Consider the following 14890-nt stretch of genomic DNA (forward strand, 5'->3'; position numbering starts at 1 on the left):
AGAAAATGCTCTGTTTCGTGAAATGTTGCTCAACAACAGGAAGCAGTGGTAGGGATGTGCAGCAGCCCACGTGAGCATCAGTCACCCTGCCCTCAGTGAGACAACCAGATTGTGTAGCTGCATCTATGTGGTTTGTCCAGAATAGACAAACCCACAAAGGCAGTCAACAGATTGGTGATTAACTCGGGGGCAGGGGGACAGAGAAAGGGGGACATCGATTTCTTAATGAGGCTCGATTCGGAGTGATAAAAAAAAGGTTTTCAAACAGAGGCAGTATGTAGTTGACCCCCACCAGGAACATGGTAACAACTTGTTCTGAAACGATAAATACGGTGTCTGTACAAAGTGGTAGGAGATAAAATAAGTTTAAAAATAAAATTCACCTTCACTTTAAGACTTGAAATCTGTTCTATTTTCATAAACAATGGATCAGGTTACAAAGAATTCTTCACCATTTGGCTAAGATATAACCGGCCATCAGAGTGTTATCATTTCTTCTATTTGCTGGAAAGATAACAAGGGCCAAAAGCTCTCCGATCAGACATGGATATTCACCTAGACCCCGACGAGATTTCTCTGAACATTACAGTAACTTCCTGTGATAAAGTGTACCACTAAGGACCTACAATGAGAAAAAGTCATTTTGGGTGCAGTTATCTACCACAGTATCTTTTGTTTGTTTGTTTTCAAGACAGGCTTTTTCTCTATGTAGCCCTGGCTGTCCCGGAACTCACTCTGTAGCCCAGGCTGGCCTCAAACTCACAGAGATCCACCTGCCTCTGCTTCCCGGGCATGTGCCCCCCACCACTCAGTTTGCTTTGTACTACGGTACCGTAAAATACTCTCCGGCTTTTTCTTTCATTTGAGGCAGCCTACTGTAGGGTAGGCTGACCTTGAACTTGCCATGCAGGTTAACCCCCAGCTCCTCTTTCCTTCACCTCCCAAATGCTGAGAAGAGAGGTTCAGAGGGCTTCATGGTCACTTACCACCCACGTCCGCTCTCTTTGTTTTTCAAGCAGGGTGGGTGGATCAAGGGATGTACAGTATTTATTTCCTCTTTCATTTTTTTTTTAAGCCATGATGCTGGAGCTAGAGAGAAGGCTCAACATGTTGCTCTGGTAGAGTTGGGTTTCCAGCACTGACGTAGGGAACTGCCTATAACTCTAGTTCCAGGGGATCTGATGCCCTGTTTACCTGTTCTTACTCATACCCACAGACAGAGACGCATGACTTAAAACAAAATGAATGTTCTTACATCTGTGCAGATTGGTTGGTTTGTTTTTGGTTTTTTTGTTTGTTTTGGTTTTGAGATAAAGACTCTAAAGCTGTGTGGCTCCAGCTATCCTGGAACTCATTGTGTAGACCAGGCTGCCCTCGAACTTACAGAAATCCACCTGCCTCTGCCTCCTGAGTACTGTGATTAAAGGCATGTGCCACTACACCAGCTTCTGTGGAACTTTTGAAAAATACATTTCTCAGACTTCCTTGGAACAAAGATATTGGACACCTGGTTTGGCAAATGTACTTTGATAAAATTTGTGGACACAGAGACAGGATGCAGGTGCCCACTTTGTGGGTGTGGCTCATGATTACATATGGTTGATGGGCCGGGAGTTACCCTAAAGTTTCTTAACAATGGCTTCTCTGTTCAGCAATAATTGTATATTTGTTGGAATTTTCTAGTTAACCTGGAACCTCAATGCTCAATAAGCTCTATCCCACTTGTTCAACTCAAGATGCTACCCACTTCTTTGGGTACCACTTCTTCCTCAGGCACAGGGAAGTGAAGCAGTTCCCTCAGGGTGTCTTGTTAAGAGTAGGAAAGATCAACTACAAGCCCACTTTGATATGCTTAGCCCATAGTCTTAAATCTTATCTAGAAGGTGAGAAGTGAAGCTAGCAAGAAGAGACACGTGTGTGTGTGTGTGTGTGTGTGTGTGTGTGTGTGTGTGTGTGTGTGTGTGTTGTGGAGTCAGAGGTAAGGAATGTTCTGGAATACAGAGAATAACACGTACCAATGTTCTCAGGAGAAGGCATTGGTCAGGGCCACTCGGTAAAAGGAGGAAAGGCAGAAGTCGTAAGTGGATGTTCTTCTTTGTTCTCCCCTTGCCCTTAAAACACAGTACAGTCTGTGTGGGTGGCCACAGCAAGTGAATGAGCCGTTTGGGGACAGACACACCTGAGGTTGGTCTGTGGCTCTGACTAATCTTGGGCAGATTTGTAACCCTTTTAGGAAATCTTGAAACTTGGAGCAGGCTTCGATGGAGTCTAGCGACTGAGACACATAGGAAGCACCACTTCGTTGGCCGGAGGAGGGCTTGGATGCCAGTTTGAGTACATTGGGAGGCTGCAGAGGGTTTCTAAATGAGGGGGAGCTGCAGGTTCTGTGTGCTTTGCGTCTCCCAGGAACCCCAACCTGTTTGGGGAGAGCAGCTGGGGAAGAACGGGAGAGGATACTAAGAACCTTAGTCAAAGAGCTGACTCAGGGGTCTTAGATACAAATGCTGCTGAGAGAGCGGAGGGAAAGTGGACCCGTGGGGGAAGTATGTGGGTTTAATATGTCCTCCAGCACTACGGAAGACAGGCATGGTGGCACATATTATAAACCTGGTGTTTAGGCCTAGACAGAAAGATCAGAGAAGTTCAAAGGCATTCGAGGCCAGCTTGGAATACATGAAACTCTATCTTTAAAAGAAAGAAAAGAAAGGAAGGAAGGAAGGAAGGTTTGTTTTATTGTTGGTTTGGTTTGGTTTGGTTTTGGTGCATTGCCCAGGAATTGAACCCAGATCAACTGCTTAGATTTCACAGTGTTCTTATTGAAAATTAAATTTAATTTGTATATATTCCTCAAAAAGTCAGCTATAGAGTTACCACAAACATAGAATTCTGATCCAGAATTTCCAAAAGAATTGAATTCAGAGACTCATATGGACACCTGTGTATTAATGTGCATATGTTCATAATACCCAAAAGATGTTAGCAGGGCCATATCTGCCAATCCATAAATGGATAAATGAAATATGGTATGCCCACACAATTGTTCTGTGTTTTAAAAGGTGAGATGCTATGAATATATTTAACTCCTTTGAAATATACATCTCCTGGATAGATTTATGTCAACTTGACACAAGCTAAAATCATCTGAGAGGAGGGAACCTCAATTAAAAATAATGCTTCCATGAGATTGAGTTGTAGGCAAGCCTGTAAGGTATTTTCTTAATTAGTGATTGGTTGGGGAGGAACCAATCCACTGTGGGTGGTTCTATCCCTAGGCTGACGGTCCTGGTTTCTATAAGAAAGCAGGCTGAGCTTGCCATGAAGAGCAAGCCAGTAAGCAGCATCCTCCTGCCTCCAATCTCCTGCCCTGCCTGAGTTCCTGACCTGACTTCCTTCAGTGATGGACTACAATGTGGAAGTGTGAGCCAGACAAGCCCTTTTCTCCCCAGCTTGTTTCTGGTCTTGGGATTTAGTCACAGCAGTCAATATAGTCCAAGAGAACACCCTATAAGAGTTTAAACACACATGGGAAAAGAAGAGGCTGACTCAGCAGATGAAAGCACTAGCCCTGCAAGGCTGATGCCTTGAGTTCTGTCCCCAGAATCCATGTAGGAAGCTCAACTCAGCAGCATTCATCTGGAACCCCAGCACTCCTGTGTTTTGACAGGAGGCAGAGAGGAGAATTGTCAGGAAACTCGAAGAGCTAGCCTGGAGTATCCAACGCCGTGACAGAAACAGCCAAAGGGACCCTGCCTCAGAAACAAAGGCAGAAGAGAATCCACTCTGGGAAACCCATCATCTGGCCTGCACAATCCCCTCCCTCTCTTTCACACTTGCACATGCAAACACACACACACACACACACACACACACACACACAACCATGCACACTTAAATCCTTTGTTTAAAAAAAAGTTACAATAGTAAAACTTTTGCACGTATTCTCACAACTGTCGGTGAACACCAAGTGAAGAATGCGTATTTGAGCTCAGTGAATTCAGCTATTTTCTTCCTACGTGTGCTCAGCCATGTCCTCACTGCTGAGATGTCTGTCTGCTGAGAACTTGTCATTGGTGAGGTTGTCAGCTCTGGTGTACTTCTTGACAGCTGAGTCTGTCTATTCCTGAAGACCCTGCCTTTTACCTCGGAGACCCACAAATCACAGTCCACCAGAGGGTGAGGACCCCCTTCCTTGCTGGAACCGGAGCCAAGGGAGGCCTCCCTTGCCTCATGATCCTGCCCTTTAGGGTTCTTTAAGGCTACCTCACTGTGCTACAGCGATGGGATTGTACCAGATAAAGTTTCTGTCGGGAGAGGAAAAGCTAAGACCAGCGTGGTGAGTTTTCCTGCCGTCTCCAGTGGAGCATCAAAGCTGAAGTCCTTCTGTAGAGCAGGGTCTACCCACCATGTCCACAGAACACCTGGCTGTCCATGGTGCCAGCTCCCCTAAGGGCTTCCTCTTCAATCCTGTGACCCCCTCCACCCACTGAGGCTGACCTTTCCATGACAATCATTCTCTCCGGAGCAAGTCCCCAGTGCTGAGGGACATCAGTTGCTACCCACACCTCATTGAATAGCTGAATCCATTTGCAAAGAGTGGCCCTGGGGTCTAGGGGAAGGGGGGGGAGTTATATCTAATTTCCTGTACTATAAAAACACCAGTACTAGCTATGGGAATGGGGGTCCTCTTAGGAGCACCCTGCTACCTTACTTGGCTTTCATCCACCATAATGTAAGTGTCCATCTTGGGAGCAATAGAATTTAAACATACATAGGAAAATATATTTAATGCAATAGCACATCACCTCATTCCTCCTCAGGACTTACACTCCAGCAGCTTGACCATTATTTCCTGATTGGCCGGAGGGTCTGCTGGGACAGTGAAGGGCACCCTGCTGTGGCAGCAGACCTGCCACTTTGCTGGAAAGGCACCTGTTTCTAAAGACTCCCAAGATGGCATATGGTTACCCTAGTTTTTTTTTTAAACACACCAACCACAGGGAAAAGAAAGTTCCTTCAGTAAGTGATAATGTGACAATTAGAAAATTATCTAGGGGGAAAACTTAGCTATATTGTTGCCTTATACCCAATACTTCAATTCTAGTTGCAAATAAGTTAAGGATTTGGACGATAAAACAAAGACGGGGACAAGGCTGGGTTGTGGTAAATGACTATCCCAGCACTTGGAAGGTGGACTGGTCTAAGGCTATTTGTGTTCGTCTGACTCCCAAAATCACAAGAATTCACATGTGAGACGCTGAGGGTTCCTGCCCGTAGCTGGTTCTAATTGGTAAATAAAGTTGCCAGCGGCCAGTGGATGGACAGAGAGACAGAGGTGGGACACTAGATTTGGGGGTGTGGAGAGGAAGTCGTGGAATAGCCGTGCCAGGAAAGGCATAGGATGCAAGCATGAAAACCATGGAAGACAGAACCGGCCGTGTAAGAATTGGGAAGTGCAGCCCCAGGGGCCACTCCCCAATTTGGTCTGGGGTAGCAGAGATGAAATGTAGATTTTAGAACGGAATAACTCAGGAATATCAGAAAACAGTATGTTAGCTTCAGGGAGGTGTGGGAGTGCCCCAGCCACTGAGCTGCTTAGGGCATATTAAAAACAAGGCTGCATATGCCTGTGTATGTATGTGTGTATACACGTGTGTGTGTGTGTGTGTGTGTGTGTGTGTGTGTGTGTGTGTGCATGTGTCTTTCATTCATGAATCTAAAACATTTGGGTGGCTGATGTACACCAGCCTGGGACTTTAGAGCAGATTAACACTGAACCACTACAGTGGATGCACAAGGATTGAGAATTCAAGCCTGTCTACCAAGTTTGAGAGCTAACCTGGGCTACCAGAAGCCATATTGGGGGAAAAAAATGGAAATAATAAATCTTTGGTGCTCTCTTTTCCCACTTGTCCTTCAACTAGAGTCTCAGGAACCCAGGAAATGGGTAAATGCTTCTCTAGTGCAGAGGCTCCTCCATCTTGGATTCTTGCTGAGGCCAGTTTAGGTTGAACTAGGCCCTTATCTTCTTGATGGAGAACCCCATAGAAAATTACCCAACTCCATTCCAGGAACTAAAGGTCAGGATGTCCTAGCTAATTTATCTTGGTTCCTTTAATCCGTCTAGAAGGCTCCGTGCTACTCCATAGGGGAGGTGAGGAGGTCTGCCCCTCACCCCCGTCTTTGCCCATCAGTTATGATTTAATCTGAAACGACTCCAGCTTATGACACTGTCTTAGGAGGTTATGGGGTTTTCTGGGCAGTGGTAGTGTATGCCTTTAATCTTAGCACTCAGGCGGCAGAGGTTGTGAGTCTAGCCTGGTCTACATAGTAAGTCCCAGGACAACCAGGGCTACGTAATGAGGCCCTGTCTCAAAACAAACAGACAACAGACAAAAAAACAAACAAACAAACAACAATGAAAACAGATTTTCTTTTTTAAAAGAGGTTATGTTGTAGAGTCTTTGGTCATTAGTTAGGGGAGATGGTGGTCATTGGAGGTTGTACCCAGGTTTGGTTCCTATTCCTCTCGGCTTCCAGATGTAACTTAATGTGAACAGAGTCTGAGAAGGGCGACCTGTCAGGGTCCAGCCTCAGCCCTCAGCGGCCCTCGACAGCTTGAGGCTGAATACCACACACTCTTCACACACATCTCTCACACACACACCACATGCACTCTTCCTTCACTCACTCACACACTCTCCATGTGAACCTCACATACATTCTCTCTTCGCTGTTCACATGCTTTCTCTCTCTCTCTCTCTCTCTCTCTCTCTCTCTCTCTCTCTCACACACACACACACACACACACACACACATGTTCTCTAGCCTCTCTCTTGCCCCAGTCTTTTATTGATACTCCAAAAGCAGGTAGGAAAAAAAAAAAAAAGACACTGTATAACCATTACCAAATCAAATTCAAAGGAATAACCACATCCCAGAAAAAAATTAAGAATTACAATTGTTCCTCAAAGTTTCGAGCTTCCCAGGCCTGTGGCCCAAATCCTAATAATTGCAAACTTATCATTATTTAAACTTTAACTTTTGACTTATTTATACTTGAGAGCTCCGAGGTCAGCTACTCGCATTTTCCTGTGAAGCTCTAATGATAAATGACTTGGGCAAATCTGCCAGGCAGTGGCCAGGAAGAATCAAGTTAACCCTTAACTCAGCAGCTCCTCCGGCTTCTGCTTCTGCACATTACACAATGACTCTCCTAAGAGTCCCAGCGTTTTGACTTAGTTTTACTAATGTATAATTTTATGCATGTTATACTTTCTTATCCAGGAACCACTCTCAAATAACTTTGTAAGTCGAGCATTAATCTGGAACTACCACTGTGCAATTATTCCATTGTTTCTAAGATAAGAACACACGGCAGGCACCTAGGCCATTAGGACTGAGCTGCACTGTGCCCCGTGCCTGGATTTTTAATTGTTTAAGAATCATTACATCAAGGAACATCTAGTTTCACAGAATTCACTAGAGCAGAAGGAAAAAGAAAGAAGAAAACCAGATATGATAGAATAATTATGCACACCAAGGCCAGCTGAAAAGCAGTCCCGCACAGATGAAATCCACACAGCCATTGTCCAGGGCTAAGGTTAGGAGAAATGAGAACAATTTACAAAGAGCTTCTGCAGGCTACTGTGGTGTTTCCATCCTGGCCTTCTGCAGACAGTCCCTTATTTCAGATGGCGGGTCCCTTGGAGGAATGAGTCTCCTGCCTCTCAGGGTCCCAGATGCCATTCTTTTTTACAAGGACCTACCTCAGGGCTTCTGAGATGTCTCCATCCAGGCCTCCTTCTGGCAGTCCCTGTCATGGTATGCTGTCCCCAGCAAAGACCTGACATAGGAAGAGGTGGAGGAAGAAACTAAAGTATAAAGGAAGGCGTCTTTATGTGCTAAGTGTGAACGTGGTGTGCTAATGGGAAACTAACCAGAAGGAAAGCCAGCACATGGCAGTGTGCCTAGAATCCTAGCACTCATGATAGGGATGGAAATCTGAAACAGGAGGATGGCCATGAGTTCCAGACCAGTTTGGGCTATAAGGTGAAACTGAAAAATAAAAATGAAAAAAAGAAAATCAAGGCAAAGGAAAAGAAGGTAGAAAGGAACTAAGGGAAAGAAAGAAGAAGGGAGGAGGGAGGGAGGAAGGGAGGGAGGAAGGAAGGGAAGGGAGGGAGGAAGGAAGGGAAGGGGGAGGAAGGAAGGGAGAGAACAATCTAGAATTACCTCTTGATTCTATAGATTCTTAACAAAATTTTTCAACAATAATAAATTATCATCTTCAAAACCAATGGCATTTTCAAGTGAGATTTCCTCACCAAGCACAGACTCCCTCCTGCTGCCAGAAAGATCAGAGACACCCCAATTATAATGTCTGAAACTAGTCCCCTGTTGCCCCCCCATCCCCACCCCAGTCATCGTTTCTCCCCTTCCCCTTTCCCTGAACAGAACTGTCACGGTGTACTCAAGAAGAGCTAAATCACGTTACCTTACCTGCTGCAATCTTACATTTGGAGCCTACAATGTGCCCGACTTGGAAGCAGGTTTATTGCCGATTTAGTTAAATTAAGACGAGGCTCGAAGGTTAAGCACTATTCCAATGCCTGGCATCTTTATAAAAGGGGAAATTTTCAACAGAGACGTCCGTGGGAACATCACGAGGAGTCAAAGGAGTGATTCCTTCATAAAAGAAAGGCCACCAGGTAGTAACGCAAGGCAGAAGCTAGTGAAGGTTTATACAACAGGCTCTTCGACACTGACCCTGGAAGTCCCGACTCTGTTCACACTTGATCTTGGGTTTATAGTCTCTAAAACAAACAGAACAATGTCGGTTGTTTAAACCACCCAGTTTGTGGGACTTCGTTATAGCAGTCCTGGCGAACTACCTTCATTATTCATTGAAGACTTACCCTCCCCCATCTCTCCACCCCATCTCTGTAAGAGCTCCGGGCCAGTGGTAAGTATTGCCTTAGGAGAGAGAATCCGATTTAACTGAGCAAGCAGAGCAAGAATAGGTCAAGGTTAGTCAAAGAGGAGGCAGTGTCTGCCCTTCGCAGAAATGGTAGGGCTGGTGAAAAGGGGGCGAGGGTGCACGAAGCTGGGGGCAAAATAATCAGCCACTTATTGCTTAGTTGGAAAAAGCCAAGACCACAAAGGGTGCTCAAATGTCAAAGAGGTGGGGCTGGCGGGGAGCCAGGGCTCCCCTGGACTCTGTCTCTAAGGCAGACTTTGTCTGGAGTTTTTATCTAAGAGGTGTGCTGGGGGCTGCACGGAGACCTTCAGGTGATCCTGTGTACACCCAGCTTTTGGAGTCGCAGAGGCGGTTTCTCGTGCTGGCTGCTCATGAAACCAGCAGGTTTTGATGACCTGCTAAGTCAAGTTCAAAATACGTGGACTGAGCAGGCACCTGGCACTCCTCAAAGCAGCTCGGCTCTGCCAGGAAACTGGAATCTCGCTGTAGCTCTTGGAACTGCATCCTAAGCTTGACCACCGCTCAAGGAAGCTGGCTGGAATAAAAGCTCCCGGGACTGAGAAAAAGCGCAGCAGCCGAGCTCGCCCGCTCCTGGGACTCCTACCTGCAGCTCCTCAACCCACTCCTTCCCACCTCCTCCTACCCACCCCACCGCTCATCACTTCATTCTCTCCTTCTCTCTCTTGCTCCCCTTTTCCGGGCCCTCCCCAAATCTTCCACTTTAGGTAAGAACTAACCTTTCCTGCTTCCTACGCTTCCTGTCCCCACGTCCCCAATCTGGTCTCTTTCCCCTTATCTTGCCTGCTTCTCTCCTTGCTCCCTTCTCCCCCTCCCTCTTTCTTTCACTCTACCACCTACCTTTCTTTTCTCCTCCCCTCCCTCCCCCAGCCTCAGCCCTCCGTGTTTGCTTTTCTCCCGGATGCGGATGGGATGAAAGGGCTGGCCTGCCCGTGCCCTGCCCTACCTAAGTTCTTGGAACTGGGGACCTGCTTAATGGCTGAGGGTTCCCGGACTCAGGCTCCAGGTCAAGGACCTCCTATCAACATCCAATTTCTTCGTGCCCAGTATGAAGGTCTGAGGAGACAGCAGAGGACCCAGGCCCACCTCATGGTGTTCCCTAAAGGTAGGGCTGGGAAGGAGGGAACTTCTGTGGGCGGACCGGCTGTCTGAAAGTCCAAGGAGAAGAAGAAAAGAGCTGTTTGCGGACCCAGTCAGCACTGAATCGCAGAAGCTTGATCAGGGTGGCTGTGCCCAGCCAGTCCCTTGGCCAAAGGAACAGAGGCCTCTGCTGGGCGTTTGGCCAACGGCCACTGTTCCTGGTTTCTGTGCCCATTTTCTCCTAGTTCTGATCTGGCTTGACTGGCCGGTCAGGTGAGTAGGCTTGGCATCCCCCCGCTAGGCTAAGTAGGATGATGGAGAGTCAGCCTCCTAACTGGATCCACAGGTAAAACAGAGGGAATGGCTTTGGAGAAGAAAGATGGGGATTCCGGGTGTGATAGCAACTGACTGGACCAGGCCTCCCGGGCTCGGGCAGGCACAGAGTTCTAGTCTACAGCGGTAGGTATCACACCTTAGAACGGGAGATACACTTAGGCTTGGAACAAAGCCTGAGTTTACCTTACCCATCCCCCTCCAGACCAAATCAAACCAAAGCCGATGGAAAGATAAAACACGCAAGGCTGTGGATAGGAGCACGGCCGCTCTCGCAGAGGACCTGAGGTCCATGCCAGCACCTTCATGGTGGTTCACAACCCTCTTCACCCCAGCGCCACTCCCTTTCTGAACTCCGCGGGCGCCGGGCATGCATGTGGCACACATATGTACTTTCGGGCAAAAGCATTTCTACACGTAAAAGTAAATTAATCTTGAAAAGCTTTTCTAAAGAAAAGGGAAAACAGTATGCAACCTCTCTGTGGTCTTGAATATTCTCTTTTGCTTGAAGGTTGACCGAGGGCCCTATTCTGAAGTCTTTGAGGTGGTCCGGGGCTCTAGCAGAAGGTTCCACTATTTGGCTAGGGGCCACAGTCCCCTCCCTCCTTCTCTTCGTGTGTGTTTTTGCGTGTGCGTGTGCGTGTGCATGTGTGTGCGCGCGTGTTTTGTGTTTCTCTTTTTATCCTGTATGGACCATAGACTGGAACTGAAAGTTAAGAGGTCCTGCTCTAAAGACCTGCCTGGCCCTGCGACTACACCATCCCCCATCTCCCCAGCCTCCAGAGCCCTCTCCTGGTAGACTCGGAATGAGAGCGGATTCCTTTGTTTTCCTCCCCCTCTTTCCTTGTTCTCTAACTCTTGCAGAGTATGCAAATTCTGTGAAGACTCGTGTGCTAGCCATGCTAAAAGCGCACTTACTGCTCTTTATGGAATTATGAAAGAGCACGGCTCTTCCCTGGCTGTGTGCAGAACCGGCTGTATCTGTCCTTCTAGGTCTTCCGGTTCTTTTGGATTTATCAAGCTGGGACTCAGAGGGGCTTCCTAATGACTAGTCCTGTAGTACCATCCTCCAAGTCTGCTCTGATAGCAAGGAGGTTTCTAACAAGTGCCAGGTCAGGACTCCAGGCTCAGCATGGATCTGATTTCCGTAGGCAAACAATTCCCAATGCTCTAAAAGTTCACAGTGAGCTATCCCATTCCACAAAGTAGGGGGGGGGGGAGGGGGATCCTTGAGAAGAATGAGGCATCTGCCTGCACCCTCAGCTTAGAAGCCCGCTCAGAGAAGAAAAAGACACTGAAACACCTCGGTGAAGTGACCTCCATCTTGGGTGATAAAATCATTATTGGAAGCCTAGGACATAACCCCCCATAAGCTAAGAACAACATTCAGAGGGAGTATGTTAGTCAGCTTAACATCTTGAGACAAAGTATTGGACAAAAACTTAAAAGGAGGAAAGATTTATTCCGGCTCATGCTCTCAGGGGGTTCGTTCCAGGGTCACTTGAATCTCGTTTTGGATCTTTGCCAGTACATCCATCATGGTAGGAACACGTGGTGGCAGATGGTGCTCTCCTCCTGATGGCCGGGAAACAAAGATAGGAGATTGGGGTACCCCTTGGAGAATATGCCCCTGTGATCCAACTTCCTTTGAGTAGCCAAAGCTTCCATAATCCCCTAGAGATGCTTATCCTAATCCTGAGGGACTCTTGGGACATTTAAGATCTAAATCACAACAGTGGATGTGTGTGTGTGTGTGTGTGTGTGTGTGTGTGTGTATTTGGGTGTATATGTATGGTGTGCGTGTGTATATATATATATATATATATATATATATATATATTGTGTGGAGTATATGTATGTGGTATTGTGTATTTGTGTGTGTATTTGTATGTGGATCATTGAGCTTTGCCATTCTTTTTGTTTTTGGAGACAAGTTTGTGTGTGTGTGTGTGTGTATATATATATATGTGTGTGTAGCTCTGGCTGTCCTGGAACTTAGCTGTCTGTAGACCAGGCTGACTTCCAACTCATAGAGATCTGCCTGCTTCTGTCCCCCAGTGCTGGGATCCAAAGTGTGTGCCATCACTTCCTGACAATCCTTGGCATTCTTAAATACTAACTCTTACTTGTTCCCAGACATAGTTTACACACTCCCACTAAAGATTGTTTGCTTTGTTTTTTATAGCTATAATACTAAGAATCTCCTAGAACCAAAGCACTTAGAAAAAGTGTGCTTTATTTTATGAACTTTGTTGTTTTGCCTGTATGTATGTCTGTGTGAGGGAGTCAGACTACCTGGAACTGGAGTTACAGAAAGTTGGAAGCTGCCATGTGGGTGCTGGAATCGAACCTGGGTCCTCTGGAAGAGCAGCTGGTACTCTTCACAACCAAGCCACATCTCCAGCCCCTATTGAAGTTTTTGTCCTTCACTTATACTTTAGTTTTTCCATAAAACTGCATAGCAACTGAATTCTGTTTTTTTATTGAAAAAGTTATTTTCATACAATATATTCTGATCATGTTTTCCGTTCCCTCAACTCCAAGCCTTTTCTTTCTCTCTTTAAAACACAAACAAGAAAACAAAGAAAAATTTACAAAAACACAAAAGTCGAAACCAAAATATATAAGCAAAAGACCAGTAAGGCAAAAAAAAAAAAAAAAAAAAAAAAACAAAAAACAAAAAAAGAATCAAACAAACAACAAAAAGCCTAAAGCAAGCAAATTTCCATTGAGTTCCTTTGTGTTGGTGATCTCCTGTGGGCCTGGGACCCACCCTGAAGTGTGGTTAATATACCCAATAGAATATCCCTGGAAAAGACTAAGATTTCCTATGCACATGTGTACCGATTGCAGATAGCTTCTTGGGTAGGAGTGGGAGCCCATGTCTAACCCCCTCTGTCAGTGCTGGGACCCTGTCTGACTTGAATCTGCCTGTGCATGGTGCCACAGACTCTGTGAGTTCACATATGCATTCCTGCTGTGTCTGGAAGATGCCGATTCCTTGGAGTCATCCATCTCCCCCAGCTCTCTCTCTCTCTTTCTCTCTCTCTCTCTCTCTCTTTTTAAATTTATTTATTTTATGTGAGTACACCATTGCTGTCTTAAGACACACCAGAAGAGGGCATCTGATCCCATTACAAATGGTTGTGAGCCACCATGTGGGTGCTGGGAATTGAACTGAGGACCTCTGGAAGAGCAGTCAGTGCTCTAACCACTGAGCCATCTCTCCAGCCCCTCCCCCAGCTCTTACAATCTTCCTGACTCCTCTTTCACACAGCTCCCTGAGCCTGAGAGTGCTTGAAGATGACACCCAGGTAAGAGTGAGGGACAAAATCTCTCACTCTCCACACATGTTCCACTTAGCACCTGGATTTTTAATATATATATATATATATATATATATATATATATATATATATATATTTTTTTTTTTTTTTTTTTTTTTTGCTTGATGCCTTTCTCCTCTATTAGGACCCATCTATAGAGCTGTGAGTGTTCGTTCTCACTGCTATATATTGGAACGTCAAATACACAAGGACTTGGATGTAGTGCTTGATAAATATTTGTGGAGCAATGAATGATTATATGTTGGGGAAGAGTGCATTGCCAGGTCATGTGTGTTTGCATGTGTGGACTCACATATGCAATGTTACGGGTATCTGGTCCCCTTGGCATTTAGGGTCTGGCCTTTAATCTGAAAGCTATGAGTTTTCCTCAAAGGGAGCCACCCAGAGGCCTCCCAATGATGACACCACTGTGTCTTCTCTTCTTAGAAGGGACCATGCCTGCTCCGGCTAGATCGATGACCAGTGCTGTTTGGATTAACAAGGAGAGAAGGAGCTCACTGTCACCAGAAGAGACTGACTCTGAGGCTGAGGGGACGCTGGAGGAAGTGGACAGAAGCTGTCATCAGGCTCCCGAAACTCCGTGGCACACATACCTAGAGCTGCATCGCTTGGTTCAAACCTTCCATCTGGAAGCAGGTCACCAAGGGAACCCCAAGGGATACCTGGAGGAGCCTGAACCAAGGTTCTCTCCGGAAGGAGACTCTGATGTTCAGCAGGAAATCAACACTGCGGAGGCAGCTCAGTGTCAAAGTCAGGAGGACTGTGCCCCACCACAGGCAGCAGGTTCCAGTACTCAGTGCCTTTCTTCCACAAAGAACCTACACAGGTCTGGAAAACCAGCTTACTACCCTTTTCCCCAGAGGAAAGCTCCCAGGATCTCCCAAGCTGCCCGGAACCTGGGCTTATATGGCCCACCCTGAAGTTTCCCACTCAACCAGGTATCTCATTCGTGTGGGCCACCAATCAACTCATCAAAGAGACACACAAAGCCACAACCAGAGCCTTGAACAATAAGCAACAGTTGGGCCACCTCAATGTTGGAATCATGGGAAATAAGCTTCTTAATGGGCAGGTGTTCCCCCCCCCCTTCTAAAATCAAGAGATTCCCCAAGTCAGACTGCGTACCATTAAGGCA

The 14890-nt window shown here is 46.3% G+C and overlaps 1 protein-coding gene across 1 annotated transcript; it reads left to right on the top strand.

Annotated features, from left to right (window-relative positions):
- Window positions 1-9907: 9907 nt before the first annotated feature.
- LOC308438580 (uncharacterized protein C9orf152) lies at window positions 9908-14675 on the top strand (the record flags this gene model as incomplete). The annotated part of the gene is made up of 2 exons (XM_080940036.1): window positions 9908-10100; window positions 14182-14675. The coding sequence occupies 2 exons, from the start codon at window positions 9908-9910 to the stop codon at window positions 14673-14675; spliced, it is 687 nt and encodes a 228-aa protein (XP_080796162.1).
- Between the last annotated feature and the right edge of the window lie 215 nt (window positions 14676-14890).

The sequence above is a fragment of the Micromys minutus genome (genome assembly GCF_963924665.1).
Source record: "Micromys minutus genome assembly, chromosome: 28".
Classification (NCBI taxonomy): Eukaryota; Metazoa; Chordata; class Mammalia; order Rodentia; family Muridae; genus Micromys; species Micromys minutus.